The 27,556-nt window shown below is 41.4% G+C and overlaps 1 protein-coding gene and 1 long non-coding RNA gene across 2 annotated transcripts in view; one reads left to right on the top strand and one right to left on the bottom strand.

Moving 5' to 3' along the window:
- Positions 1–8,144: 8,144 nt before the first annotated feature.
- LOC110291727 (uncharacterized) lies at positions 8,145–10,255 on the bottom strand. The gene is made up of 2 exons (XR_003836157.2): positions 9,858–10,255; positions 8,145–8,560 (listed from the first exon to the last, which is right to left on the bottom strand). It is a non-coding gene; the product is annotated as an uncharacterized LOC110291727 (long non-coding RNA).
- Positions 10,256–10,347: 92 nt separating this feature from the next.
- Negr1 (neuronal growth regulator 1) overlaps positions 10,348–27,556 on the top strand; it is a 750,157-nt gene continuing 732,948 nt past the window's right edge. Inside the window, exon 1 of the mRNA XM_021157844.3 lies at positions 10,348–10,732. Within this exon, the coding sequence (XP_021013503.1) occupies positions 10,575–10,732 (158 nt within the window). The 5' untranslated portion in view covers positions 10,348–10,574. The remainder of the gene's footprint in view (positions 10,733–27,556) is intronic.

Here is a 27,556-nt window from a genome sequence, read left to right as displayed (position 1 = left end):
TTTGGGCTCCTGAGTGGGTTAGTTCTTCTATCACTTGTAACTTTTTCTTCCTTTAAGCAAAAGGCAAGGGAGTCAATATAAGAAAAGAGTTCAATAAAATACCTCAACATAGATGGAGTGGTGCTCAGTACACAGTAAATACATAGCTCTGGTCAGTTCCATCCTTGGTGTCCTGCAATAGTTTTATGTGTTTGACTAGAATAGTCCTCCTAATAATAATTATGATACATGTGGTCACTGAGCACTAACTAGGTCACAATCAGCTACACATGTTTTGATTCACCACAATAAACCTTCAAGGGAGATGCTGGAGTTTCAGGTAGTTCGTGAACTTTTGAATATGAATATTCTGTGAACTGAACTCTAGTACTCTGTAAAAGCAGTACAATCTCACAGAGCCATTTTTGCTGGTCTCTTAATACAAAAACAAGCAAATAAACAAAACAACAGCAAAGCACACACACACACAGACACAGACACAGACACACACACACACACACACACACACACACACAGTTGCATTGTATTCTTCAAATGGTCCAACAATATGCTGCCCATGAGAAACTCACCTCAGGAAACAAGTTTGAGGAATATGAAGACAGTCAGTGAAGAGATAACAAATGCTATACCAAACAATGGAACCCAAAGCAAGCAGCTCAGTAAGAAGGAACTCAAGCCAATTTCATTCAGAAGAGTACATGTCACCTCATTTTAATAAGACTAGAAATTGTCCAAGGAATATTCAGATATTTGTGTGTAATAAGACATTACCTACACATGTTTTTCAATACACCTGCAATTGAAGTTCCCTCAGCAATGAATGCATGAAGATCATGCACTGCACAGGAATGGTGGGGTAGTACTCTAGGATAGAAAAGAAAGGAATCTTGTAATTTCATGGAAATTGCTAAGTGTGTGGGTAACTATTGTCATCAAATTATAGAGGGGATAAAAACAAAACAAAACAAAACAAAATAAATGACCTGAATACAGAATATAGAATTTTAAGTTAGGAATGAGGAGCTGGAATGGAAGGATGGGAAGTGGAAGAGTATAATATGAAGTGAGAGTAAGAAAACATTGTGTGTGTGTGTGTGTGTATGAAATAGGAGCTGTCTTCTCAAATTCTAAAATCTTCTAAAATGTTCAGACATGCACGAGACTTGATGATTACATTCATTATTTCAGTGAGTATTTCTAGCTCCTCTGCTGTGTGTATACATTGGAGTGTGCAAGGTGGTACCAGTGCATATGACAACATAGGTCTTAAGAAATAAAAATTATTCTGGCCAGAAAGTTGCCCTCCTGAATTCCCTATGTTGAAGCCTCACCATGATGTCTGTATTTTTTTAGAACCACAAAAGAGCTCAAACCATTAGGAGTCCTTAAGTAATATGCTTTGTCCCTATGATAGGTGGTGGAGGGCAGTAATCTGCTGGCAAATAAAGGAAGACACAGGAGAAATTCAGCCTGTAAGACCTGTCTTTTACTGTTATCCTCCAAACTATGAAAAAATACACCTCTCTACTTCTTAAAGTTTGTTACAGTTATGCTTAATAATAATACATTAGCTCATGGTTGAGGTGCTAGTAAGGATGACAGACAGTGAGTCTCGAGTTTTGAGACATGTTGAGGGTTTGGATCATTCTTCCCAGTACAGTGTGAGGCTGGATCTAGATGTGGCAGAACAGTTTTGTGTGTTGAAAAGATTGCTCTGAAGTATTAGACTACATGTAGACTATGGGTGTAAGAACACAGATGTCTAGTTAAAAGCAATGATGAATTTTAAATTCCTCTCTTGCCAAAAGGAAGTAAAATTTTAAAAATTACAGTCAAGGATTTATTATTTTCTTCCTAAAGTAGAAAACTTAGGGCATGGGCCACCTACATAGCTCAGTAGCTAAAGGTGCTTGCCACCTCATTTGATAACGTGTTTGATTCCCGAGACCCACAAGTTGGAAGAAGAAAGCTGACTGTAAAGTAGTTCGCTAAATTCCACACATGCACTCATTAAATCAAACAACTGAATGAATGAATGAATGAATGAATGTGATTTTAAAATCTTAACATGTAATACATATTCAATAAACTATTTCTGAGTTTGGTGGTAGGGAGAAACCTGTTTCTTGGGTGTTTGCAATCTGGTGTAACCTGTGCCTTCAGCACTCCTCTGGGGGGTGGAAGCAGGATGTTCAGAAATTCAAGGTCATCTTCAACTACATTTTTACTTTGGGGCTAGCTTGGTTTACATGAGACTCAACTGAGACACAATAATTTCAAACAATGTTTTGAAATATGTTTGTTTTTAATAGATAATTCAACTAGAGATAATTTCCTATGTTTTAAAAGAAGAAATGAATAGTTGTGCACAAAATGTTAAAACACAATACTGTTTCTTAAGTAGCTCTATAATATTATATATCACAGATGTGACTAGTAAATATGCATTTATGCATTTGTCCCTTATGCCTACCATATACAAACTCATATTTAATATGAGTTAAGTGAATTAAAATTTGCTAAGTGTTCCACATATGTTGTCAGATGGTTTTGCAGGGTTTCTTTTTTCACAAAATTTTATCTGCCTTGTCTTAAGTCCTCTTGATTTGGCACCTGATTTTAGTACTTTCAATAGCTTCTACAATCAGACGGTAGCAGTTGCTCCTTAGCTTGCAAGTTCATTGAAAGAATTTGCTAGTCACGTACGGCAAATCTATTCAGGATAAGCAAACAGGTGATATTGAACCAGAATAACATAAATGTAAATTGTGTTCGGTATGATTATTGTGGTCATTGGTAATGTCCCACTCCCCAGATCTCCGTTCACTCCCCACCCAATCATTTGTGGAAACAACTGATCTTAACATTTAGTTGTAGCCTTCAAAAGCCAAATGGGGCCACACTGAAAACTAACACATTTATATACACATTTTCCAAATAAGTGAGTCATTTGAGAAAGCCAAGATTGCTTTTTAAATAATAATCTGGGACAGAAAAGCATTTGGTGAAATGAGATGTTCTCTGCTTTCTCTGGGGAGATTGTGCTGAAAAGAATCAAGAGTTCTTGAGGGCATCAGGGTTTGCTCTCTGGGTAGCAGCAAATTGTATTACCACAAGACATCTAAGAGCAGGAAAATCAGTGATAACTCATAAATCCAAATAAAACCAGCAGGCCAGAGTGAGTGTAAATTTTGGTGATCATTAACAAATAAAGCACATCACTTTTGTTCAAAATCATGATTTATGTCTTATGCAGAAATTGTGGGTTCTCTGCAAATGCTATCTAAAGTTAGAACTTGTGTGTAAAATGAAATTATTTCAATGAGCATAATGCCGATGTTTGTTGAGCACAATAATAATGTCTAAATATTACACATTATAAATAGCGTGTGTGAATATAAAATTTGTTTATATTCTACCAAATACAACCAGAATAAAATTGTTTATTTTCTACCAAAGTTAAAATTGTAGGTGAATTGTAAATATTTTCATCTTGAAAATATTTTTTGACACTCATTTTTAACTTATCCATATAATATATACAAACCCACCTAACACAGTTCTTATAAAATTCTCTATGGATTGCCAAGAAATACATAAATTTGGGTGTCATATACACTTATGCCGGTGTTTAGGAACACTCTCTAGAAGATAGGATAGCTAGGGATAGGTATTGCCTGCCCAGGTATGAGCTTTCTCTGCTGGTGAGGCCTGTACTCACCATGACCTGGAGCAGCAATCCAAACATCCAACAATTAAATATAGGGTGCATCTGATATTCTGTAAGGAGCCCTAGATATTGGACAGACTCATATCTTTGCCTTGCCACAGCTGAAAGGGAGCTCAGAGGTACAGTTGTCACTGGCACTTCATCGTGGAGTGTCTGTGTGTAATTGAGACTAGAGGCTCCGTCCACTTGTCCTCCAGTTCACACTCGGGTGCCGAGACCCTTCATCCTGGAGGCACTGGTGTGATACTTTGCTTGTCACTCAGAATTTGTACTTTTTCATTTTTTCTTTCGCAGTGGGCTTTTTCCTGAAGTAGCTGTCCGTAAGCACGGTGAAGGCAACAGTGATGGTGGCAAGGGTGATGGCGCCAGTGATGGTGACTATGATGATGAAGACAACAAGGATGATGATATCAATGGGCATTATATGTTTTCTTTGGATAAATGTCTGGGTCTGCTCACCCTATGTCCAGTTTTATCCAGTTATCTTCTTTCCTGCCATTGAACTGTAAGCACTCTGTCTTAGTCAGGGTTTCTATTCCTGCACAAACATCATGACCAAGAAGCAAGTTGGGGAGGAAAGGGTTTATTCAGCTTACACTTCCATACTGCTGTTCATCACCAAGGAAGTCAGGACTGGAACTCAAGCAGGTCAGGAAGCAGGAGCTGATGCAGAGGCCATGGAGGGATGTTCTTTACTGGCTTGCTTCCCTGACTTGCTCAGCCTGCTCTCTTATAGAGCCCAAGACTACCAGCCCAGAGCTTGCACCACCCACAAGGGGACCTCACCCTTGATCACTAATTGAGAAAATGTCTTACAACGGATCTTGTGGAGGCATTTCCCCAACTGAAGCTCCTTTCTCTGTGATAACTCCAGCCTGTGTCAAGTTGACATACAAAACCAGCCAATACACACTCTTTATAAATTTTGAATATCACTCCACCATCAAATATGCAGGTGGAAAGATCCACAGGCTGGAGACCTAGATGTTGTAGAAGAGGAACCAGCAAAGATGCTGGCAGCAGAATGAAAGCCCTCAGGACCAGCAGCTGAGGAACTCTGTGATTCTGAGTAAACTAATGGAGGTGATACAGATAGAGTTCTTGGGGGGGTGTTTGGGAGCAGGTGACTCTCTTCAATATGTATAGAAGTGGATACACAGCCCAATAGTTTATTAAAGTTTCCTCTAGTATGTCTCTAAAAGTGATTGTTTTCAGAACAAAAGGAAACAGTGTAACAAATCTGGTAGGTTATTGTAAATTCCAAAAGGTTTTCATATAGTTTGTTAAATTTCAGACATGGGCACTTTCCTCTAGCCTTCACTTCCTTATGAGCATCATAATCCACACAGCAAGAGTTACAACAGATCAGAGGTTTCTAGAATTCCTTTTGACTTTTTAACCTATTTAAAATATCCATGGTTTTCATGTTCCTCTCTTACAAAATTAGGAGTAATAATTATTCCAAACGAAAGCTGCCAATTCCAGTCAAAATGCCGTAAGTTTACAAAGTAAGCAGCCCTCTTTCACAGACACAAAAGACAGAGAAAGTGTCAAAGAACAAAGAAAGAAGGAGGTAGTTATAAAGACAGTAAATGCACAAAATAAACATGTCTATATTGAGTAAAAACTTTTGACAAATTATGAAATGGAACAATAAAATGGTATACTTATTTGGGAAAATAACATTATTTAGTTTTTCACCATATAATTGAAAACATCAAATTTGATGTTTCTGTTTTAATTCATATACCAGATGCTCCTGCAAACTTTTGAAAGTGAAAAAGACCATTAAATTATAACATGAAAGTTATTGCTTATAACCCATGGAAATATGCAACGAAATGTAGTTAACTCTCTCATCTTACAAGCAGAAAAGACTAAAGATTTTAGTGTTTGAGAATGTTTTTTCTCTCATACTTAGATGATCCCCAGTTGAAGTTCTTAGATGACATTTGTGGCATCTCTCTGGAATGTGGGGAACTTTGTGGGACAACTTGGGCACCAACCCCACCCACCCTAGCAGCTCAGAGACCTCTGTGCTGCCGTGACTCACTGCTTAGATGGAATGACACCACTGGTCAATAACTCCCCTCCCTTTTATTCGATATTCATTTCTCAGTCTGCCTACCCTGTAGGTCTAATGCAAGAAAGAAAGGCACAGAGGCCAGAGGCAGTTCTTCCTGGAAGGCAGTTAATTACTTAAAGCTGAGACTTGTCATTTTAACTCTGATCTAAATCTAAGAGGTCCCTCCCCTTCACCTCCTTCAGGATAGCCATTAGCAAAGAACCACACCGGGGGGGGGGGGGGGGGGGGGAAGCACACATACCACAAACTGAGAAGAGCTGGCCACAGTGTATAGCCACAGCACAGTACACGAGGGACATGGGAAGGAGTTCAGTTGGGGCTAATTATTACCCCCCACCCCATTCGTCTAACTGGATCTCCTCGGGCCAAGAATCTGATAGATGAGGAGTACTTCTGTCTCTGTAAACTTCAAGGCAACATGGGTGTGGGCCACAGCACTTCCTCATCAGTGTGTGTGCATACTCTCAAATGTGTGTGTGTGTGTGTGGGGGGGGTTCATACACAGATGTCTATACTTATGACCTCTGACTGAATGGTCAGTTCTTAACTTGCAATGGCTTGCTTCTGTGAGGCAGGATATTTAGCAATGTCAGCGAATAATAGCACAGTGGCTAAGTCCTGGTGCTGTTAACTTTTACCTACTGAGGTTGCAGTGCTACTGAGTGAGCATTTGCCAAAGCAATCCTAGTTGCCTGTTTCCAAAGTTTTAAGGGGCCTAGGCTGAGAATCTCTAACAATTCCCCAAGGGTGGTGGTTCTGTTGGTTTGTTTTTAATGTTTCACAATGACTTGAAAAATCCATCAAACTTAAGCCTGTTTAACTCAAAATGAATCACTGTGCAAGTGAGAGACCCTTAGCCTGGTTGGACAGTGCTCTGACTGATGCCATCAAGAACTACAATATATTCTTACTCTCAGGGCTTTCAAGTGGATGTTAGGTCCTGTCCTGCCTAAGATTTTTCCGCCCTATATTTTCATAATATCGCTCTCATTTGCACCACCAAGTCTTAAATGAAAACTCTAAAGACATTTTATAACAGTCTCCTTTCCAATATACCACGGAGTGTTTAAAAACATAGGCCACAGGCAAGAGGAAAAATCAGTGTAAACCAATGGACAAGTATCTACCATCACTGTTTGGCTCCACGTGGCTATTCCACATCAACTCCATATTGGTAATTTCAATTCTTTACATGGAAGAACTTGAGGTTTAGAAACAGCAAAGTACATGCTTACAAAGTAAGACACCCCAACTGTCAGCTTCTATGATATGACCTGGGTGCCATCCCCTGACATCCTGTCAGGTAGTCACCATCCATTTGAAGACAGTGTGGCCTTCTATTCTACTGGTAGGGTTTTCTACCATTTTCATTTTCTTACATGGTTTTACTCTGTAGCTTCCTCAACAGGAGCAAAGAATTCCAGAGGTTACATCTCTACTGGGAAGAATTCTGAGACCTCAGAAGCAAATGCTAGGAAACCTGAAAAAATACCCTCAGATGTGAACCCTCAGAAGGGTCAAACGTTAAGCCTGCAATAACATGAGGTTAAACTTATTTCCCATTTCCATTTAATCAGAGGGCAGCATAAAACCACTGGGCTAGAGCAACTGCCTGACATGCATTCCTTAATTGGTACATACTTACAAATAAACTCTAAGATCCCAACATTTATCACCCTGGCTTCCTCTTCTCTTTTACTTACATTGGTTCTGTAAGAGTTAATTATTTTCTGATCATCGACTAGAAGCCCAGATAGAAACCAGAAAGAGGAAAGGAAACTCATTGCCTTTAAATAGAAGTGGCTCCAGTTTTGGTTTAGGAGCCTGAAGGGTTGTTGTACATATTAAAATTGCTGTAGAGCTCACTCCCTGGCCACAGAATCCCCCCATCCTATCCAACACCCCCCCCCCCCCAAACACACACACACTGCGGAAGATGTTAGTCTCTGGGGAAAGCAGTTAGGAAAGAATGTCTTTCAGTGGTTTGTACTCGAAGGCGCTGGCTCTTCCATCCCTGCATACAATATCGTTAAACTTTGGCTCAATGCCAGAAACTGAGGCTTCTGCCTCTTTTCATTGGCGTCTAGTTTATCGATAGCGAAATAATACCGCATGGAACTAGTTGGCCACGTAGTGGGAAGTCAAGCCTTCTAATACCTCGTTTGTCCTAGATAATTTTAAGCTTTATCCAGAGTGCACTGCCAAGAATGTTAAATGAAGTACACAAGAAGAGAGCTTTAGGTATCTGGCATCAATATTAGTGGGAGGCTGCCATTTGACAATAATTTCCCTAGCACAGCAGACGGTAAAGAAAAATGTTTTCATTCATCCGCAAATGACTAACATTTTATTGATGTTTCGAAATGCGGCTGAATACTACCGCACTTTCAATTCCCGAGCGGGTTCTGAGAATTAAGCCTGAATACTAATCACATCAGTAGCTCCTGCTGCAAACCTCTCCGTTAATTGCTGAGCCTCGCAGGGAATCTTCTGCAGGGTGGTGATGTTGCTTAGACGCTCCTGGATAGTCAGTCAGTCTGTGTGGTCCCGGGTGATGTGAAGTGCTGCCCCTACCCCATCTATCCTTAGACAACGTGATAAATAAAAATAAAAAATAAAAAGCCACCTTGGGTACCACCAACATCTATGACTCCTGCCTGCCTCATCAAGAGCTCAGTCTGGGGAGGAAGCCGGATGCTGACCCCTGCAGAGATCCTTGCTTCAGTGCGCTCTGCCGCGGGGCCCTGCTGGCGTTCAGAGAAAAAAAAAATAAATAAATAAATAAAAGGAGTTCAAATGAGCACCAATGAAAGACGAATGTGTTTTGTAAATACCGCTACAGGCGGAAGGTGAGGGAAACCAAGTAGGGAGGGTAAGTTATTTCTAACCACCAGCTTCCCAAACTCCTCATGGGCACTGGAATCGCTGTTCTGGATTCAGATTCTCTCATTGACTTGCAAATCGCCTGGAAGACCTCTAGGATCTTAAGGCTGAAAATGAGTGCCAGAAAGGGGGTGAGGGAAAGAGTGGACTATGGGGTGACCCCTGTGCCTTGTACCCTGTTTTGCCCTGACCTGGGCGTAGGCTAGCAGATCCGCGGGGCACTGCTTGCCCCTTGAGGGGTTGAGGTTACTGCTCAAAGGATGCAGGTCCACTCCAACTGGGAGGCGGTGAAAAAAAAAAATACAACTGGGACTCTTTAAAGCCGAGGAATGCCTTGGCTTCAACCGAATGCGCGAGCCTTCCGCCCAGTAGGCTCAAATGGGTTAAACTGCCTCTTACATAACAGGACCGCCCAGCTCCACACAATTAAAACACTGATTGCAGCCTCCTCCAACTCTGCATCCCAGCAAGGCCCGCCCATCCCTCCCATTGCGCCTGCGTGTCGCGCGCTCCCGGGCCCAGCACGCGCCCTGCACACTCCATCTCCCTCTCACAAGTGCACACTCTGTGCTGACACCACACGCGCACACACACTCATGCGCAAGTTAGTATCAAGACGCACAGAGAAGGGCAGGCGTTCTCCAGTACGCACAGGCGGACTCACACACACACACTAGCTTTCGGTCGGCATGTCCGAATCACTATACTATCCCCGCAAAGCAGCAGCGCCGCCACAATCCCTGCTTATCTCCAAGAGAGGGTGAAAAGAAATACCCCCACTAAAGGAAAATAAGGAACGGAGGGAAGGAAACAGGAAGAGGGGAGAGGAGAGGAGAGGAGAGGAGAGGAGAGGAGAGGAGAGGAGAGGAGAGGAGAGGAGAGGAGAGGAGAGGAGAGGAGAGGAGAGGAGAGGAGAGGAGAGGAGAGGAGAGGAGAGGAGAGGAGAGGAGAGGAGAGGAGAGGAGAGGAGAGGAGAGGAGAGGAGAGGAGAGGAGAGGAGAGGAGAGGAGAGGAGAGGAGAGGAGAGGAGAGGAGAGGAGAGGAGAGGAGAGGAGAGGAGAGGAGATAGAGCTAACTGGCTGTTTATTAACAGCGCTATTAGCTAGTCAGGATTAAAAAAAAATACAAGACAACAACAAAAAAAGCCAACTCACTCACAGTCTCAGGCGTCATGATGGCGCCGACCCCAACTTGAGCACTTTAAAGTCGGGGGCCCGAGGAGCCGAAAGCACCAGAGGGCAGGCCTGGCCCCTATGCCCTGACTTCCCAGCCCCGCGGCTCGCAAAGCTCTCTAGCTCGCGCTGCCAAGCCGGACTAGACCTCGGCGTATCCTCAGTCGCCCTAGCTTCCCTGTCCCTCTTCTTTCCTCTTTTTGATCTATCTCTTTCGCTTCTCCGGCCCCCCTCCCTGCCTGGTCCTCCATCCCCGGGCGGGGTTGCTACGGAAACGGCCGCTTGGCAACGCGCGCGAGCCCGGGGGCCGCCGGCCGCTGCTGCGCCCCGCGCTGCCTGCGCCGCCTCCCGCGCTCTGCTCGCAGCCTCGCAGGACGGTGTGCGGCCGCCAGGGATTAGCCACGCTCCGGACGCGGCCGGGCGCCCCGAAGGAGGTGGAGCGCGGTGCCAGGGGGCGGGAGGGGAGGGAGGGAAGGCAAGCTGCAGAGGAGCAGAAAGGAGGCGAGGCCGGGAAAAGAGGGAAACTACGCCCGACAACTAGGGAGGGGGCGAGAAAGAGAAGAAACCCACCCACCCACTCAGAAAAAGGGAAAGAGGAAAAAAAATCTCGTGTGGCGCGCCGCCTGGTTATCGGGCAGCCTCGCCAGCAGCAGGGGGTGGGAGCCGACGCTGCCGGAGAGCGAGCAGCCTGGCAGGCACGGACATGGTGCTCCTGGCGCAGGGCGCTTGTTGCTCGAACCAGTGGCTGGCGGCGGTGCTTCTGAGCCTGTGCTCTTGCCTCCCGGCCGGGCAGAGCGTGGACTTCCCTTGGGCGGCCGTGGACAACATGCTGGTGAGGAAAGGTGACACGGCGGTGCTCAGGTAGGGACCGCGCGCCCTCTCTACACTTGCCTCAGTCTGTCTTTCCGTCCCTTTCCCTCTCCGCACCTTGCTTTACACCCAGAGTGAATCCTGCTGTTGCTCACGAGCAAAAACACCACACCTCATGCTAGCCACGCATGACCCTTCCTGGGCTTCTCGGACCCTGGGGCAGGGGTCTGGCTGGATTAGGGAGAGAGGGAAAAGCGCTTTCCAAGCAGCCCCGGGCTAGGAAGTGTGGGGCTTGAAGGAGGGGCAGGTGCCACTTTGGAGCCGGGTCTCCGCTCTGCTGCCAGCGGTACTCCAGGAGTCTGACAAGTTTACAGGGCTTGTTTCTGCTTCACTCCGTAAGCGACTTTTCTCAACTGCTGGCTCTGTGCTCCATTTATTTTCCCTCTCACTTGAACAGTAAGATCCAAATATTCCATTCAGCTTTTTTTTCCCTCCTGTAGCTGTTTTCCTTCCGTGTTTCCCTCTTCCTTTTTCCCCTATCCCATTTGTCCAACTCCCTCTTCAGTCACCCCCATTGCCTCCAGTCTCCGGTTTACTCCTATGCTATAGTGTTCCCAGTGTTTCCCTCTCACCTTAGTTCCTGTCATTCCTTATTCTCCCTGTTTTTCCAGATTTCCCTTTCCACTAATTTCCGGTCCTCACCATAGCCCTTGTCTTCCCCTCCCAGACCATCATCTGTCTCCAGCTTCGCCTCCCATGCACTTTTCTGTCACACCCACACTCAAGGTCCAGTACCATATTCAAATCCCATAAATCTCGATTTTATGAGCACACTCCCTCTCAGCTCTCCCATCCTCTCACACACTGGCACTTCCCTCCTGTAAGAAATGATTCACACTCAGATCCCCTCTCAGTGTTTAAAGGATGCACACTCCACACTCACTACACACGTGCACCACCCCCCCTCCCCCAACACACACTTCCCTTTCTCTTCTGTCTGTAGTTTTGCCTCTTGTCTTCCCCTATTTTCACTGAGCTGAGCATGAACAGAGTGTTTGTCGGTGAAAGGTCCCCCTAGCCTGTTTTCCCCAGAAGCCACACTACCAAGTGTGCCCAGGGGAAGATTTCCTTTTCCATTGGATATAAATTGATGACCAGTCAAGCTTAGAGCTAAGCAGGGCTCCCTGCCCTGCCTTGCTCTTCACTTCCCATAGACCCACCTACACTGTCCGCTGTGCTTCCCCCCCCCCCCCAACCTGGCTTGCTTTGCCAATCTCCCTGGAAGATCTTCGCTCTCTCCACTGGGTGGTAGTTTGCTTATGAGTACAGATTACAGGGAGCCAGTATAATACATGCATGTCTAAGGTGGGGAAGAATGCTTATTTATGGTTGAACCAGGCAACATTTTAAATTTAAGGATGTAGGCTTCAGGCATAACTTAAAGCTTTTTAATTGTTCTTGAGGCCAATCACACAGAACAATTTTAATATATGCTAATACCTTGTTTTAAGAATATATTATTCTTGTTAAGTGTCGGAGAACACAAAAGTAATGCATTTCTGCTACAGTATAGAAGAATAACTTTTCATTTTGAACGAAGGTGAGGCGTGCTTTATCATGGAGCAGCTGAAAATTGAATACCTTTTTACTCATGTTATTAGTTTCTTTGTAAGTTTTATCATCAGCTTTGGATGCAAGCTCAGTTACAGAAACTGAAATGTGCGTGTGTTTGCAGTAGCAAATGGCTAAAGTATGGCAAGCATTACCGTTTTCAGCCTGAAGGATTTGATCTCTCACTCACATTGTGGAGATAAATCTTGGCAATTCCCTTCCTAATGAACAGTTTAATAAGTGTTACGGTCAACTGAAGTATAAGGAGCCTGCTCTGCTTCCAGGAGACCTTCACTCTGACAGTGTAGATCTCCAGGCTTGTGGGGAGCATTCCTACTGTGCTGAGTTTGGTGTGCTTTCTTGCTTGCTTACAGGCTTTAGACCTCATCCTTGTAAGACACATCTCGAGCTTTATAGCATTTTAGAGAACTCTCGACTCTCGAAACTTCCCAGTGATATTGCCTACATTTTAAATATCGTCTTTCTCACTGGAAGCAAATTCTATCTGCTTTTTTTTTTAACATCAATTTTACAATTCTATAAATTGTCTAATTATTGAACTTTTCGATCCCCCAAGATTTAGGGACAATTTTATCATTTATTTATAGGAGATTGCATGTTCATTAAAAACTTGACCATTGCTTTCAGTTCCCTGTGACTTCCTCAGCCTCAGGTATTGACTTTGCTCATGGGCTGATACAGGTGGACTTGGGGAAGAGCAGATGATGGCCAGCTTAGGGGACACACTTTCACTGGAAGTAAATCCATCAGGAGATATATATATATATATTCAATTTATTGCTGATGCTGTCCTGTAACTCACTAGAAAAACAAAACTCTACCCCACAAACATGTGGCCCATCCTTATCAAAGTGTGTGAATTGAATACCTAAGAAAGCACTTAACAGGTCAACATGACAATCTACTGTCTTTTTTATTATTATTACAGCACAATCCTTAAAGCATCTCATTGAGAGTAGAGAGATAACTGTTAGCAAGTATCTTGGAGTGCTAAACCCTGGAGGTGCAGACATGCCAGTTAGGGATGGAGGTGCTTCTGACTGTGAATGAAGGGCCAGGTCAAAGGTCAGCTGGTCCAATTCTGTCTTCAAAGTGCCAGCGAGTCCAGTGTTTACGAAAAGAATAACAAACAACCTAAACCTTCCCTTGAGTGGAGCTGTAACACAAAGGAAACCCATCCTGCCACTTCCTGCTGTTTGTCACCTGTTTAGCTCACCTAGAGGAGGTGCAGTGAGTTCCAGGTCATCACTGTGGTTTCAACTCTTAACGTCTGCCTTTTCAGGATGTCAGGCTCTGCAAGGCACACCCTCTGAGCCACTCAGTAGACCTGTGTAGACATTCCAGGCAAAGTATTTAATGATGCATGTATTCAACAGAGTAACTCTTACATGAACTTCCTATTTCAAAAATAGGTGAATTTCTAGAATACACCCTAGATTTTTAAAAACATATTGCCATCCTTTGTATTGATATAGAATTTGATGTTTGTTAAATTTATCTACATTATTCTATTCCTAATAAAATGTGTTGGTTGGTAAATAGGAAGGTGTGTTTTTACTCCAGTCTTCATATTGAATTTTGTAGTGTGTAGGAGATCTGAGTCACTGTGCACCTGGTGACAAGGCAGAGGACAATCAAGGCAAGAGCTTCATTAGGACCCAGGGCTGCTAGCCCTGAGGAACTGAGGCACACTATTGAAATTTACATACAAATCAGATGACTTTTTAGTGTTAAGTAAAACACCCATCAATTACTTTATTCTCACTTTACTGGCGAATGCTGTTGAGTAAACAGGTCAAAGATGCCCTGTAGTCTTTGTAAACAGTCACAAATATTTGTATCCTCCCTACAACTGCACAATTCTTTGTTTTGCTCATTGTTTTTCCAGACAGGGTTTCTGTCCTGGAAACTGCCTGTCCTGGAACTCACTTTGTAGACTAGGCTCTCCTCAAACTCATAGAGATCTACCTGCCTCTGCCTCCCAGTGCTGGGATTAAAGGAGTATACCACTAAGCCCAACATCTGTATAATTCTTAAACATATTTCATTTTCACATCTTTTTTTTTTGCAACCTGTTTATTCATTCAGCCATTCTGCATGGATTTTGTACATTTTCAGCTGATTTGATATGAATTCAAGATAACTTACTCTGTGCTTGTTATGCTTTTAATCAAAGGAAAGGAAGAAGGAAGGAAGGGAAGGAGGGAGGGAGGGAAAGTCTTCCTTACAAGTGAAACATTCTGTTACTTTAGCAAAATTAGCACAGCTAGCCCTCTGTGCACTGGACTTGAGTGTCAGTGACTGAGCAACATGCTAGGTGGTGACTTTTGGGAGAAGGGCAGGTGACACAAATGCACTAGAGAACATGTTTCCGTGGAGGATGTCTCTGCTGGAACCACATAACCTTGTCAAATAGATTTAGAAATGGTGCCTTGAATATTCGTTCCTGTGGGCCAACACATTTGCTGCTTTTATTCTACATTAAGTAGTCTCGACTGAAAAGCATGCTGTTGGTTACAATAAATGATTTATGTATGAGGAAGTGGAATCACCAATAAATAGAACTCAATTAGGTATCCTCAGGGAAGACCATTGGGATGTCTCCGTGTAAGCTGAGTCCCTCCTGTGCTCCAAAGCAACGTGTGCTCCCACTAAACTCTTCATCAGCATGGAGATCTTCAATTTATAACATTAAGGTATTATTTAAATGCTTATGTGCTGACTTGGTAGAGTTCTTCAAAACATAATTCCAAAGCTCTTAAGGAAGGAAGGTGCCATACTTAGGTTTAATTGTTGACTTAAGCTACCTGAGAAGAGGGATGCTATGAAGTAATTCCCCCCTGTCAGATTGGCCTGTAGGGATGTTTGTGGGGGCATTTTACTTGATTTTTAATTGATATGAGAGGACTTAGTCCACATCAGGCAGTGCCATCCTGAGACAAGTGGGCCTGGGGTGTATAAGGAAGGATGCTGAAAGAGCCAGAGGAAATAAACAAGTCAGTAAGCAGCACTCCTCCTTGGTCTGTGCTTCAGTGTCTGCCTCTAGCTTTCTGCATGGAGTCCCTGCCCTGATTTCTCTTGTTGACAGACTGCAACCTTTAAGCCAAATAAATCCTTTCTTCTCCTGAGTTCATTTTGGTCAGAGTAAAACCAGGGCAAAAGTGATAATGGATCATAATGAGTCAGCCTGGGAAAATGTGTCCCTAGCATAGAGCTGAGAAGTGGTGGAGTGGCATGTGTGGCGATGTGTCATTTATGTATGTCATGTGTGATGGGTCATGTGTGATTATGTGTCATGTGATGTGCCATGTGTGGCAATGTGTCATATGTGGTGATGTGTGTCATATGTGGTGATATGTTGTCATATGTTGTGTCATGTGTGGTAATACGTCATGGGTGGCGTCAAGTGTGGCAATGCTTAGAACTGTTCCATTCCCAGGTATGCTACATGGTATATCAGCTAGTAACAATTTATTAATTATAGAACAGTAGAGTGCTTTTAAATATTTCTAGATAATTATTTTTGGCCAATCGAATTATTTCAGAATAATTCAAATTTTCTTTTGGTTGATTTTTTGCATATAAGCATATGAATGAACTTATTTTAAATGTATTTTCAATAATTAAATTGCTCTGTGAAGTAAGAATTAATACTTTAATTTTTAAAATTTATCAAAAATAGTGACAGCATGGTGTGTGTCAGTCATCTATGGCCCTATATACCCTCTTTTCTCCTGTGTGGGTGAGAAGGAGAGGGTGTGATCCCCCAGGCTTTGTCTTTTTGCATTCCTTGTCTGATATTAGTAGGAAGATGGGAGGTGGTGATGAAGTGAGTGGCCAGGGTATTTCTCTATTTTCTCTCTCCTGAGATTTGAGACTGTCAGGGGTAGTATTTTCACCCCTCACCACTCACTCCCAGAGGCAGCTTCCTTTTATGACCACAGCCACCTATTCCTTCAACTGGGTCAGTAGTGGCTCCCTCTCATTACTAGTCACTGTGGTGCACCAATCTTCTTAGTGTCTCAAGAGTTCCCTTTCTTTTATAATAAATCCTTACTTGAAACCACCTCTGCTTTAAATACCTAGGACAGTAAATGTTGCTTCTAAATCCCTGGCTGGCTCACAATGAATTCGTGATTTCCTTGACTTTATTTTTTTTTTGTATTTTACAACAATAATAATAGTAATAATAGTAACAATAAATTAATAAAGTGCTAGGGATTGGAACCAAGGCATCTCCTGTGCTAGAAAACGCTCTGTACTGCATGTTCCTGGTTAGTTACATGTTAATTATATTTAAATAAATGATTCTTTCACCATAGTGTGTGTGTGTGCGTGTGTGTGTGTGTGTGTGTGTATTCTTGAGGGCATGATGATTCTCCTTTCTCATAGAACTTTGGTATTGGATTACAGATGATTTCATAGATATACCATGTGTTGGATATCAAACAATAAGAACAAGAACTTACTTACACCAAACTGTAAAAATCTAGAACTTTTCTAACAGCAATCATTATCAAATAAGGTGTTTATTCTTCTCTGCTGATTATTTTGGAAAAAATTAACATTACTGAAGAAATTAAGTGATAGATTTTAATATTTTAATAAAATGAACTTTATGCTCTTCTTTGCTGTATTTAATTTGGAAAAGCTGTGGAGTTTTAGGTCTTCGGGCTGGTGTTCAGCAGACCCTGGGATCTGCATTTTATGAGAACAACACAGAGAAAGTGCAACTTAATGAGTCAGTGAAGGAGAAAGTGAGGGACAGACCCATTTACAGTAGTTAGTGAGGCTTTTTAGGATTTAGTAACACACTTTCTTTAATGCTCCCCTCTATGTTGGGGAGGCTTTCAGGATTTAGTAACACACTTTCTTTAATGATCCTGAATTTTTATGGTGATGGAAAGCAAACGTTTCACTCAGTGAATCTGCAGGTCAACAGAACTCTTTGTCTTAATTAATGTCTGCAAAAAGTCTTTGTATCTTGTAATATCTTCATCGGAAAAACTCTGAATTTTTGTTTTTATTTTCATTTTTTGTTTGCAAATTTTGACTAAATTCTTTTCCCTCCTTCAACATTTCCTACATTCTTCTCACCTCTCTATCTCCCCATACTTTCATGTTCCTTCTCACTTTATATTTAAAACAAGAAAATGCAAACAAAGTAAATCAATAAGACGAAAATACACCAATGAGATAAAACAATAAGCACACTGAAACCCATGCAGACCCTTGTGTATGGCTAGCTGGTCCTGGGCATGTGCAGGGCCTTTCCTGGAGAGTGGGTCATATACCCACTGCCACTCTATAGAAGAAAACCCATTCTCCCTTATTCAACCGGTATCAATTGAAAATAGCTTCTTGGTGGTAGGATTTTGAGTCTGGTTTCTCTTCTCAGATCTGGGATTATTCCAGTTTGAATTAGTGCAGGTCTTGGGTGTGCTGCCATAGTCTGTGAGTTCCTGTTGTGTCTGAAAGACACTGTTTCCTTTGTGTCATCCATCATCTTTTAGAACGTTTCTGCCTCCTCTTCTGAATATGTCCCTGAGCCTTGAGGAATGGGCTTTGATGAAGACATTCATTTAGGACTGAGTATTCCAAAATGTCCCACACTCACACACTGTCCAGTCATGGGTCTCATCTACTAAAAGAAGATTTTCTAATGAGGGCTGAGTGAGGACCTGATTTATAGGTGGAGCAGAATGTCATTGGGAATTATTTCATTCATTCATTCATTCATTCATTCATTCATCTGAATGTTAGTGTTAGGTCTCCCTCAGGTCCATGACTTACCTAGGGTCAAGTTCTTGGCCTCGATAGAAGTTTCAGGCATGAGTTCCATCTCAAGGAGTGGGCCTTAAATTTAAAGAGTGGTTGGTTACCCCCATAACATCTGCGGCACTATTGTAACAGACTATCTTGCAGGATGCTCACTGCTGTAGCTTTCAAGGTTTGTGGCTGTGTGGTATGATTATATTTCTCCTCCAGTAACATACATAATACCTTGTAGTACCATGAGCACTAGTCAGGAAGAGTGGTGGAAACCTCTACAGTGGTACTGTTTCTAACAAGTCCTTTATCATTAGTTATCCCTCCACACATTCCTTTCCTTACCTGCTCTTCCCATTGCTTCCCCATTTAATCCTCTCATTCTAGCTCCTTCTTTATCTCTTTAAATTGCTAAATTCTCTATCACCTTCCTTGGAAGACCTGTTATCCACACTGATTCTTTATTCAGATTGAAACACTTGTATCTAAATCTTAAAAGCTAAAACAGTTCTGAGTGGTAAAAGTACTGCTGAGTTATCAATGTCCCAGATACTGAGTTGTACTACAGAGCTGTAATAATAAAGACATCATGGTATTGGCACAAATCATACCTGTTGATCAAAAGGATAGAAATGAAGACACAGATATAAGTCCACACACACACATGTAGACACTAGAAATAGGACAGTATCTTCAACCAGTGGTGCTGGTCAAACAAGGTGACTAAATATAGAAGAATGCAAATATGTCCATATTTATTACCCTGCACAAATCTCAACTCCAAGCATCAACATAAATCTGGATAGCTCCTGAATTTGACAGAAGAGAAAATTAGGAATAGCCTTGAACTCATTGGCACAAGGAAGAGCTTTCTGAGCAGAAGACCAAGACCACAGCCACAAAGAAACAACAAGTAACAAATGCAACCTTGTGAAATTGAGCAGCTTTAGTACAGCAAAGGATGACATTATTGAAGCAAAATGTCATCCTACAGAACAGTAAAATCTATTTAGCAACTACACACCAGATAGAGGACTACTATTTAGAATATATAAAGAACTAAGAAACTGAACATCCAAGTATCAAGTACTCAGTTAAAAAACAAGGTATAAAACTAAATAGAGTTTAAGAAAGAAACAAAGATAGGAAGAGAGAGAGAGAGAGAGAGAGAGAGAGAGAGAGAGAGAGAGAGAGAGAGAGAGAGAGATTCAAATGGCAGAGAAGCACTTAAAGAAACTTCAACATTCTTCTTAGCCATCAGGAAAATGTAAATCAAAACTACTTTGAGACTTCATCTTACACCAGTCAGAATGCCCAAGATCAATAAAACAAATGACAGCTCACACAGGTGAAGATGTGGAGCAAGAGGAAGGGAACACACATCCATTGCTGGTGGGAGAGCACACATGTACAACCACTATGGAAAATACTGTGTGATTCATCAGAAAGAAGAGAATTAATCTACCTCGACATCCAGCTATATCATCCTCAGACATATACCCAAACAGTGCTTTGCCCTACACCAGAGACACTTCATTTCTCAAATTCATTGATGCTGTCTGTATTCTGATAGCCAGAAACTGTAAAGATGCTAGATGTCTGTCAAGTGATGAATTGATAATAAATATGTGGCTCATTTACAAAATGGAATATTTTCTATTTCATTTAAGAAAAATGAAATCTGGGGCTGGAGAGATGGTTCAGTGGTTAAAAGCACAGACTTTTCTTCTAGAGGTTCTGAGTTCAATTCCCAGCAACCACATGGTGGCTCACAACCATCTGTAATTGGATCCGATGTCCTCTTCTGGAGTGTCAGAGGATAGCTACAGTGTACTCACCTACATAAAATAAAGAAGTCTTTAAAAAGAAAAGAAAAAGAAAAATGAAATTCACAGCTAAATGGATGAAACTAGAAGAAATGATTGTGAATAAGGTAAGCCAGGCCCAGAAAAACAAGTATTGCAATTTTCTCTTATAAGCTGATGTTAACTTTTAAAATTAAGAATCCTTAAAATAATTTATTGTTATCAGTTACTAGAGTTTGTACATGTTTTGATCATATTCACGTCCATTCCACAACTCTTCTTAGATCCAATTCTTTTCCATACACACCTGACTTTGTGTCTTTTTGTTCTTTTTCCCAAACCATCAAGAGCAATTTATGCTGCCCAAATATTCCTATCTTCGTTTCTGTCTTATCTTCCACTGCGGCATGGTTAGCTTTCCAGAGGTTGCATCTTTCAGAGCACTGACTCTCTTCCCCTGAAAGCTAATAATGCCCAATGTTTCTCAGGTGAGGGGTGGCACTGTGTGCCCAACTTCTACATTCATGGTGGGACTTGGTCTGACTGAGGCTTGCAGTGAATTCTGTGTAATCGCTATTAGATCATATACGCAGTTGCCTTGCTGTGTGGAGAAGATGGTGTTTTCGTGTAGTCATCTGTCACTTCTTGTTCTTACACTTTTTTTTCCCTTCTTCTGCCATGACCCCTGACCCTTTGGAGGAGGATTATATATGATCCATATAGGACTGTACATTTTATAATATCTTATTCTTGGTCAGTTGTTGGTTAGTTACAACCTATTGCAATAGAAACTTCTCTGATGAGAGTCTAGATATGCACTAATCTATGAGTATAATAACATGTTAGGAGTTGACTTGATACTATGCCCATCAAACAAAATAATGGTAGCAAATTCTCACCTAGGACCTGTCTAATCACAGGATCTTGTCTTAGTAATGGTGACAGGTATGGGTTTCATGTTGTGGAGTGAGCCTTAAATCCAATAAGAAAGTGACTGGTTTTGTCTAATATGTATGTGCCTCTAGAGCTCCAATGGCAAGTCTTTCTGTGCCAGTCATAACTGGAGCTTGCTGGCTTCACAGCCAGGTGACATATTGTTCTTTTTCTCCCCTGTAGCATATATACCACCTTCCAGAAATATCTTTAAATTGCAAGGAAAAATGTACTAGAGGGTTGTGAAGAAAAGTGAGTGAAATTGCTTACCATATATTTCAGATAAAATACCCAATGTAAGATACATAACAAGACGTTTTACGTAATAACAAATCATTTTATTAAACTTGACTGTATATTTATGTATTTATATGTGTATGTGCTGTCAAGACCTAACATGTATTTTCTAAGGTGCATTTCAGTAGAAAAAATATCTTAAATTACAAAGTTCTCGTTGCTAAGATTTTAAGCTGTAGCTCTAATCTAAAGAAGACCCATGGTTTCAAGTGACCAAGGAAGGTATCCTTATCCTCGACACTATACAACAGCTATGACAAGAACTCCCTTTACACACACACACACACACACACACACACACCACACATCACACCACACACACACACACACATGCACACACACACATGCACACACTCACACACACATCACACATCACACACACAGATCATACATCACACACACACATACACACATATACAATCACATACACACACATACACATACGCACATGCACACACACACACACACATCACACACATCACACCACACAGATGGCAAGAAATCTTCAGAGTCATGTGTCATTTTTAGAATTTAATTATTTTATTTATTATGATCACCATCATCAGTCATTATTTGTTTTTTTTGACTCAAATCATAGAATCTTCTCTTCCTTCCCCACAAGGCAACAATGAAATGAAATTAGTGGACACAGCAGAAACACAGAAAATTGACCATTGCAATTGATGACTAGTTCTCAGTTGTGAAAAGCAGCTATGCACCACTCCTCAAAGACCAGCATTTGTATTGCTTTAGCTGTCTCTCAGAGTTTAGGGTCATAGCTCTTTGTAAACCACAGGCAGTGATAGGAGGTGATAGAGCTTTCCTGTGGTCACAGGCTTTGATTATGATGCCAAGGGGTTATCTATCAGCATTGTGCCTTCCAATCCACATCAAGTTCTGCATCCTGACAGAGAACCTTTGATGTTCTCCAGCATCCAGCTGGCAAGGGAATTGGTCTTAATCACTTTCTCTGAAAGCCTGAGAGAGGGAAGAAGGGGCTTGGCAGTGTTGGTAACATTAAGTGTTGTGCTTTTGAAAGGATGCCAGCACATTGTACTTTCCAAATAGCTAGTAAATTTGCTCAATTTAAGGGAGATTTTTTTAACCCTACTCAGTCCAGAACTAAATTGTTCTTTGTGGAATTTCACTGATTCTTCAAATGTATGTCCAGTTCTCAAAGTTGAGTGTGTGTGTGTGTGTGTGTGTGTGTGTGTGTGTGTGTGTGTATTTCCATGTTGTATGTTGGTTTTGTTTAAAACAAAAACATTTAGTTGTACACACTGCTTTGAACTATTTACAGATTCTGGTTCATTACAACTTCATGGGAAAGGGCCCTGTCTTAGAAAACCCTTTTGTATTTGTGCTTCAGTTTTGAATTTAATCATAGTGAAAAGGCTTAAAAGATATTATTTAGAACTCTATGAATAGTTTATATTCCAAAGAATAGTCATAGTAATTGAAGGCTGGCCTGGACCTCATGAACATATTATCTCCTTTTACCAATTCCCCTCGCTTGGCAGCCACCATAACAAACTGGAAATAGAAAAACTCTCTTCAGCCAGCTTCTACCCAAGTCTTCCTTCTTGTTCCATTGTGAACTCTAATCCCAGGACTGTTAGGACAAGTCACGTGGTCTTGGTGAAATAGGATGAGTTCTTGGATTTGCTTCAAGGTGCCAGGGCTATAGAAAGACCTAGGGTCCAGCAGGAGGAAAAATGAACTTGACCTTGAATGGCATCACCAGAGCTGGTGATGACTTCATATATGTCTGTCCAAACATTTTCCTGGTTTCTGTAAATGTCTAAAGCTTTCTAGTCAATCTTTCTAAAACAAGGTCATACATGATGCTTATTGTAAATAAAAGGGCTCAATAAAATACCATGCTTGCATTTCCTGTTGGAGAATACTCCTGGGGGATCTTTAAGATCACAGTTCTGTGATTTCTTTTTTTTTTGATTTTTAATATTTTTATTACATATTTTCCTCAATTATATTTCTAATGCTATCCCAAAAGTCCCCCATAGCACCCCCCACTTCCCTACCCACCCATTCCCATTCTTTTGGCCCTGGCATTCCCCTATATTGGGGCATATAAAGTTTGCAAGTCCAATGGGCCTCTCTTTCCATTGATGGCCGACTAGGCCATCTTTCGATACATATGCAGCTAGAGACAAGAGCTCCGGGGTTCTGGTTAGTACATCATGTTGTTCCAACAATAGGGTTGCAGATCCCTTTAGCTCCTTGGGTACTTTCTCTAGCTTCTCCATTGGGAGCCCTGTGATACATCCAATAGCTGACTGTGAACATCCACTCCTGTGTTTGCTAGGCCCCGGCATCATCTCACAAGAGACAGCTATATTTGGGTCCTTTCAGCAAAATCTTGCTAGTGTATGCAATGGTGTCAGCGTTTAGAAGCTGATTATGGGATGGATCCCTGGATACGGCAGTCTCTAAATGGTCCATCCTTTCATCACAGCTACGAACTTTGTCTCTGTAACTCCTTCCCTGGGTGTTTTGTTCCCAATTCTAAGAAGGGGCACAGTGTCCACACTTTGGTCTTCATTCTTCTTGAGTTTCATGCGTTTAGTAAATTGTATCTTATATCTTGGGTATCCTAAGTTTTGGGCTAATATCCACTTATCAGTGAATACATATTGTGCGAGTTCTTTTGTGATTGTGTTACTTCACTCAAGATGATGCCCTCCAGGTCCATCCATTTGGCTAGGAATTTCATAAATTCATTCTTTTTAATAGCTGAGTAGTACTCCATTGTGTAAATGTACCATAATTTCTGTATCCATTCCTCTGTTGAGGGACATCTGGGTTCTTTCCAGCTTCTGGCTATTATAAATAGGGCTGCTATGAACATAGTGGAGCATGTGTCCTTTTTACCGGTTGGGACATCTTCTGGATATATGCCCAGGAGAGGTATTGCTGGATCCTCCGGTAGTACTATGTCCAATTTTCTGAGGAACCGCCAGACTGATTTCCAGAGTGGTTGTACACGCTTGCAATCCCACCAACAATGGAGGAGTGTTCCTCTTTCTCCACATCCTCGCCAGCATCTGCTGTCACCTGAATTTTTGATCTTAGCCATTCTGACTGGTGTGAGGTGGAATCTCAGGGTTGTTTTGAGTTGCATTTCCCTGATGATTAAGGATGTTGAACATTTTTTCAGGTGTTTCTCTGCCATTCGGTATTCCTCAGGTGAGAATTCTTTGTTCAGTTCTGAGCCCCATTTTTTAATGGGGTTATTTGACTTTCTGGAGTCCACCTTCTTGAGTTCTTTATATATATTGGATATTAGTCCCTTATCTGATTTAGGATAGGTGAAGATCCTTTCCCAATCTGTTGGTGGTTTTTTTGTCTTATTGATGGTGTCTTTAGCCTTGCAGAAGCTTTGTAGTTTCATGAGGTCCCACTTGTCAATTCTCGATCTTACAGCACAAGCCATTACTGTTCTATTCAGGAATTTTTCCCCTGTGCCCATATCTTCAAGGCTTTTCCCCACTTTCTCCTCTATAAGTTTCAGTGTCTCTGGTTTTATGTGAAGTTCCTTGATCCACTTAGACTTGACCTTAGTACAAGGAGATAGGAATGGATCGATTCGCATTCTTCTACATGTTAACAACCAGTTGTGCCAGCACCATTTGTTGAAAATGCTGTCTTTCTTCCACTGGATGTTTTTAGCTCCCTTGTCGAAGATCAAGTGACCGTAGGTGTGTGAGTTCATTTCTGGCTCTTCAATTCTATTCCATTGGTCTATTTGTCTGTCACTATACCAGTACCATGCAGTTTTTATCACAATTGCTCTGTAGTAGAGCTTTAGGTCCGGCATGATGATTCCACCAGAGGTTCTTTTATCCTTGAGAAGAGTTTTTGCTATCCTAGGTTTTTTGTTATTCCAGATGAATTTGCAGATTGCACTTTCTAATTTGTTGAAGAATTGATTTGGAATTTTTATGGGGATTGCATTGAATCTGTAGATTGCTTTTGGCAAGATAGCCATTTTTACAATGTTGATCCTGCCAATCCATGAGCATGGGAGATCTTTCCATCTTCTGAGATCTTCTATAATTTCTTTCTTCAGAGACTTGAAGTTTTTATTATACAGATCTTTCACTTCCTTAGTTAGAGTCACGCCAAGATATTTTATATTATTGTGACTATTGAGAAGGGTGTTGTTTCCCTAATTTCTTTCTCAGCCTGTTTATTTTTTGTGTAGAGAAAGGCCATTGATTTGTTTGAGTTAATTTTATATCCAGCTACTTCACCGAAGCTGTTTATCAGGCTTAGGAGTTCTCTGGTGGAATTTTTAGGGTCACTTATATATACTATCATATCATCTGCAAAGAGTGATATTTTGACTTCATCTTTTCCAATTTGTATCCCTTTGATCTCCTTTTGTTGTCGAATTGCTCTGGCTAGGACTTCAAGTACAATGTTGAATAGGTATGGAGAAAGTGGACAGCCTTGTCTAGTCCCTGATTTTAGAGGGATTGCTTCAAGCTTCTCACCATTTACTTTGATGTTGGCTACTGGTTTGCTGTAGATTGCTTTTATCATGTTTAGGTATGGGTCTTGAATTCCTGATCTTTCCAAGACTTTTATCATGAATGGGTGTTGGATCTTGTCAAATGCTTTTTCCGCATCTAACGAGATGACCATGTGGTTTTTGTCTTTGAGTTTGTTTATATACTGGATTACGTTGATGGATTTCCGTATATTGAACCATCCCTGCATCCCTGGGATGAAACCTACTTGGTCAGGATGGATGATTGTTTTGATGTGTTCTTGGATTCGGTTAGCAAGAACTTTATTGAGGATTTTTGCATCAATATTCATAAGGGATATTGGTCTGAAGTTTTCTATCTTTGTTGGGTCTTTTTGTGGTTTAGGTATCAGAGTAATTGTGGCTTCATAGAATGAGTTGGGTAGAGTACCTTCTGTTTCTATTTTGTGGAATAGTTTGTGAAGAACTGGGATTAGATCTTCTTTGAAGGTCTGATAGAACTCTGCACTAAACCCATCTGGTCCTGGGCTTTTTTTAGTTGGGAGACTATTAATGACTGCTTCTATTTCTTTGGGGGATATAGGGCTGTTTAGATCATTAACCTGATCTTGATTCAACTTTGGTACCTGGTATCTGTCTAGGAACTTCTCCATTTCATCCAGGTTCTCCAGTTTTGTTGAGTATAGCCTTTGGTAGAAGGATCTGAGGGTGTTTTGGATGTCTTCAGGATCTGTTGTTATGTCTCCTTTTTCATTTCTGATTTTGTTAATTAGGATGCTTTCCCTGTGCCCTCTAGTGAGTCTGGCTAAGGCTTTATCTATCTTGTTGATTTTCTCAAAGAACCAGCTCCTTGATTGGTTGATTCTTTGAATAGTTTTTCTTGTTTCCACTTGGTTGATTTCACCCCTGAGTTTGATTATTTCCTGCTGTCTACTCCTCTTGGGTGAATTTGCTTCCTTTTGTTCTAGTGCTTTTAGGTGTGTTGTCAAGCTGCTAATGTGTGCTCTCTCTAGTTTCCTTTTGGAGGCACTCAGAGCTATGAGTTTTCCTCTTAGAAATGCTTTCATTGCGTCCCATAAGTTTGGGTATGTTGTGGCTTCATTTTCATTGAACTCTAAAAAGTCCTTAATTTCTTTCTTTATTCCTTCCTTGACCAAGGTACCATTGAGAAGAGTGTTGTTCAGTTTCCACCTGAAGGTTGGCTTTCTATTATTTATTTTGTTATTGAAGATCAGCTTTAGTCCATGGTGATCTGATAGGATGCATGGGACAATTTCAATATTTTTGTATCTGTTGAGGCCTGTTTTGTGACCAATTATGTGGTCAATTTTGGAGAAGGTGCCATGAGGTGCTGAGAAGAATGTATATCCTTTTGTTTTAGGATAGAATGTTCTGTAGATATCTGCCAGATCCATTTGATTCATAATTTCTCTTAGTTTCTCTGTGTCCCTGTTTAGTTTCTGTTTCCATGATCTGTCCATTGGTGAAAGTGGTGTGTTGAAGTCTCCCACTATTATTGTATGAGGTGCAATGTGTGCTTTGAGATTTACTAATGTTTCTTTAATGAATGTGGCTGCCTTTGTATTTGGAGCATAGATATTCAGGATTGATATTTCCTCTTGGAGGATTTTACCTTTGATGAGTATGAAGTGTCCCTCCCTGTCTTTTTTAATGACTTTGGGTTGGAAGTCAATCTTATCAGATATTAGAATGGCTACTCCAGCTTGTTTCTTCATACCATTTGCTTGGAAAATTGTTTTCCAGCCTTTCATTCTGAGGTAGTGTCTATCTTTTTCTCTGAGATGAGTTTCCTGTAAGCAGCAAAATGTTGGGTCTTGTTTGTGTAGCCAGTTTGTTAGTCTATGTCTTTTTATCGGGGAGTTGAGTCCATTGATATTAAGAGATATTAAGGAAAAGTAATTGTTG

Source organism: Mus caroli, unplaced genomic scaffold, assembly GCF_978045245.1.
Source record: "Mus caroli unplaced genomic scaffold, Mus_caroli_1 scaffold_3, whole genome shotgun sequence".
Classification (NCBI taxonomy): Eukaryota; Metazoa; Chordata; class Mammalia; order Rodentia; family Muridae; genus Mus; species Mus caroli.
This window is presented reverse-complemented; position numbering and strand designations above follow the sequence as displayed.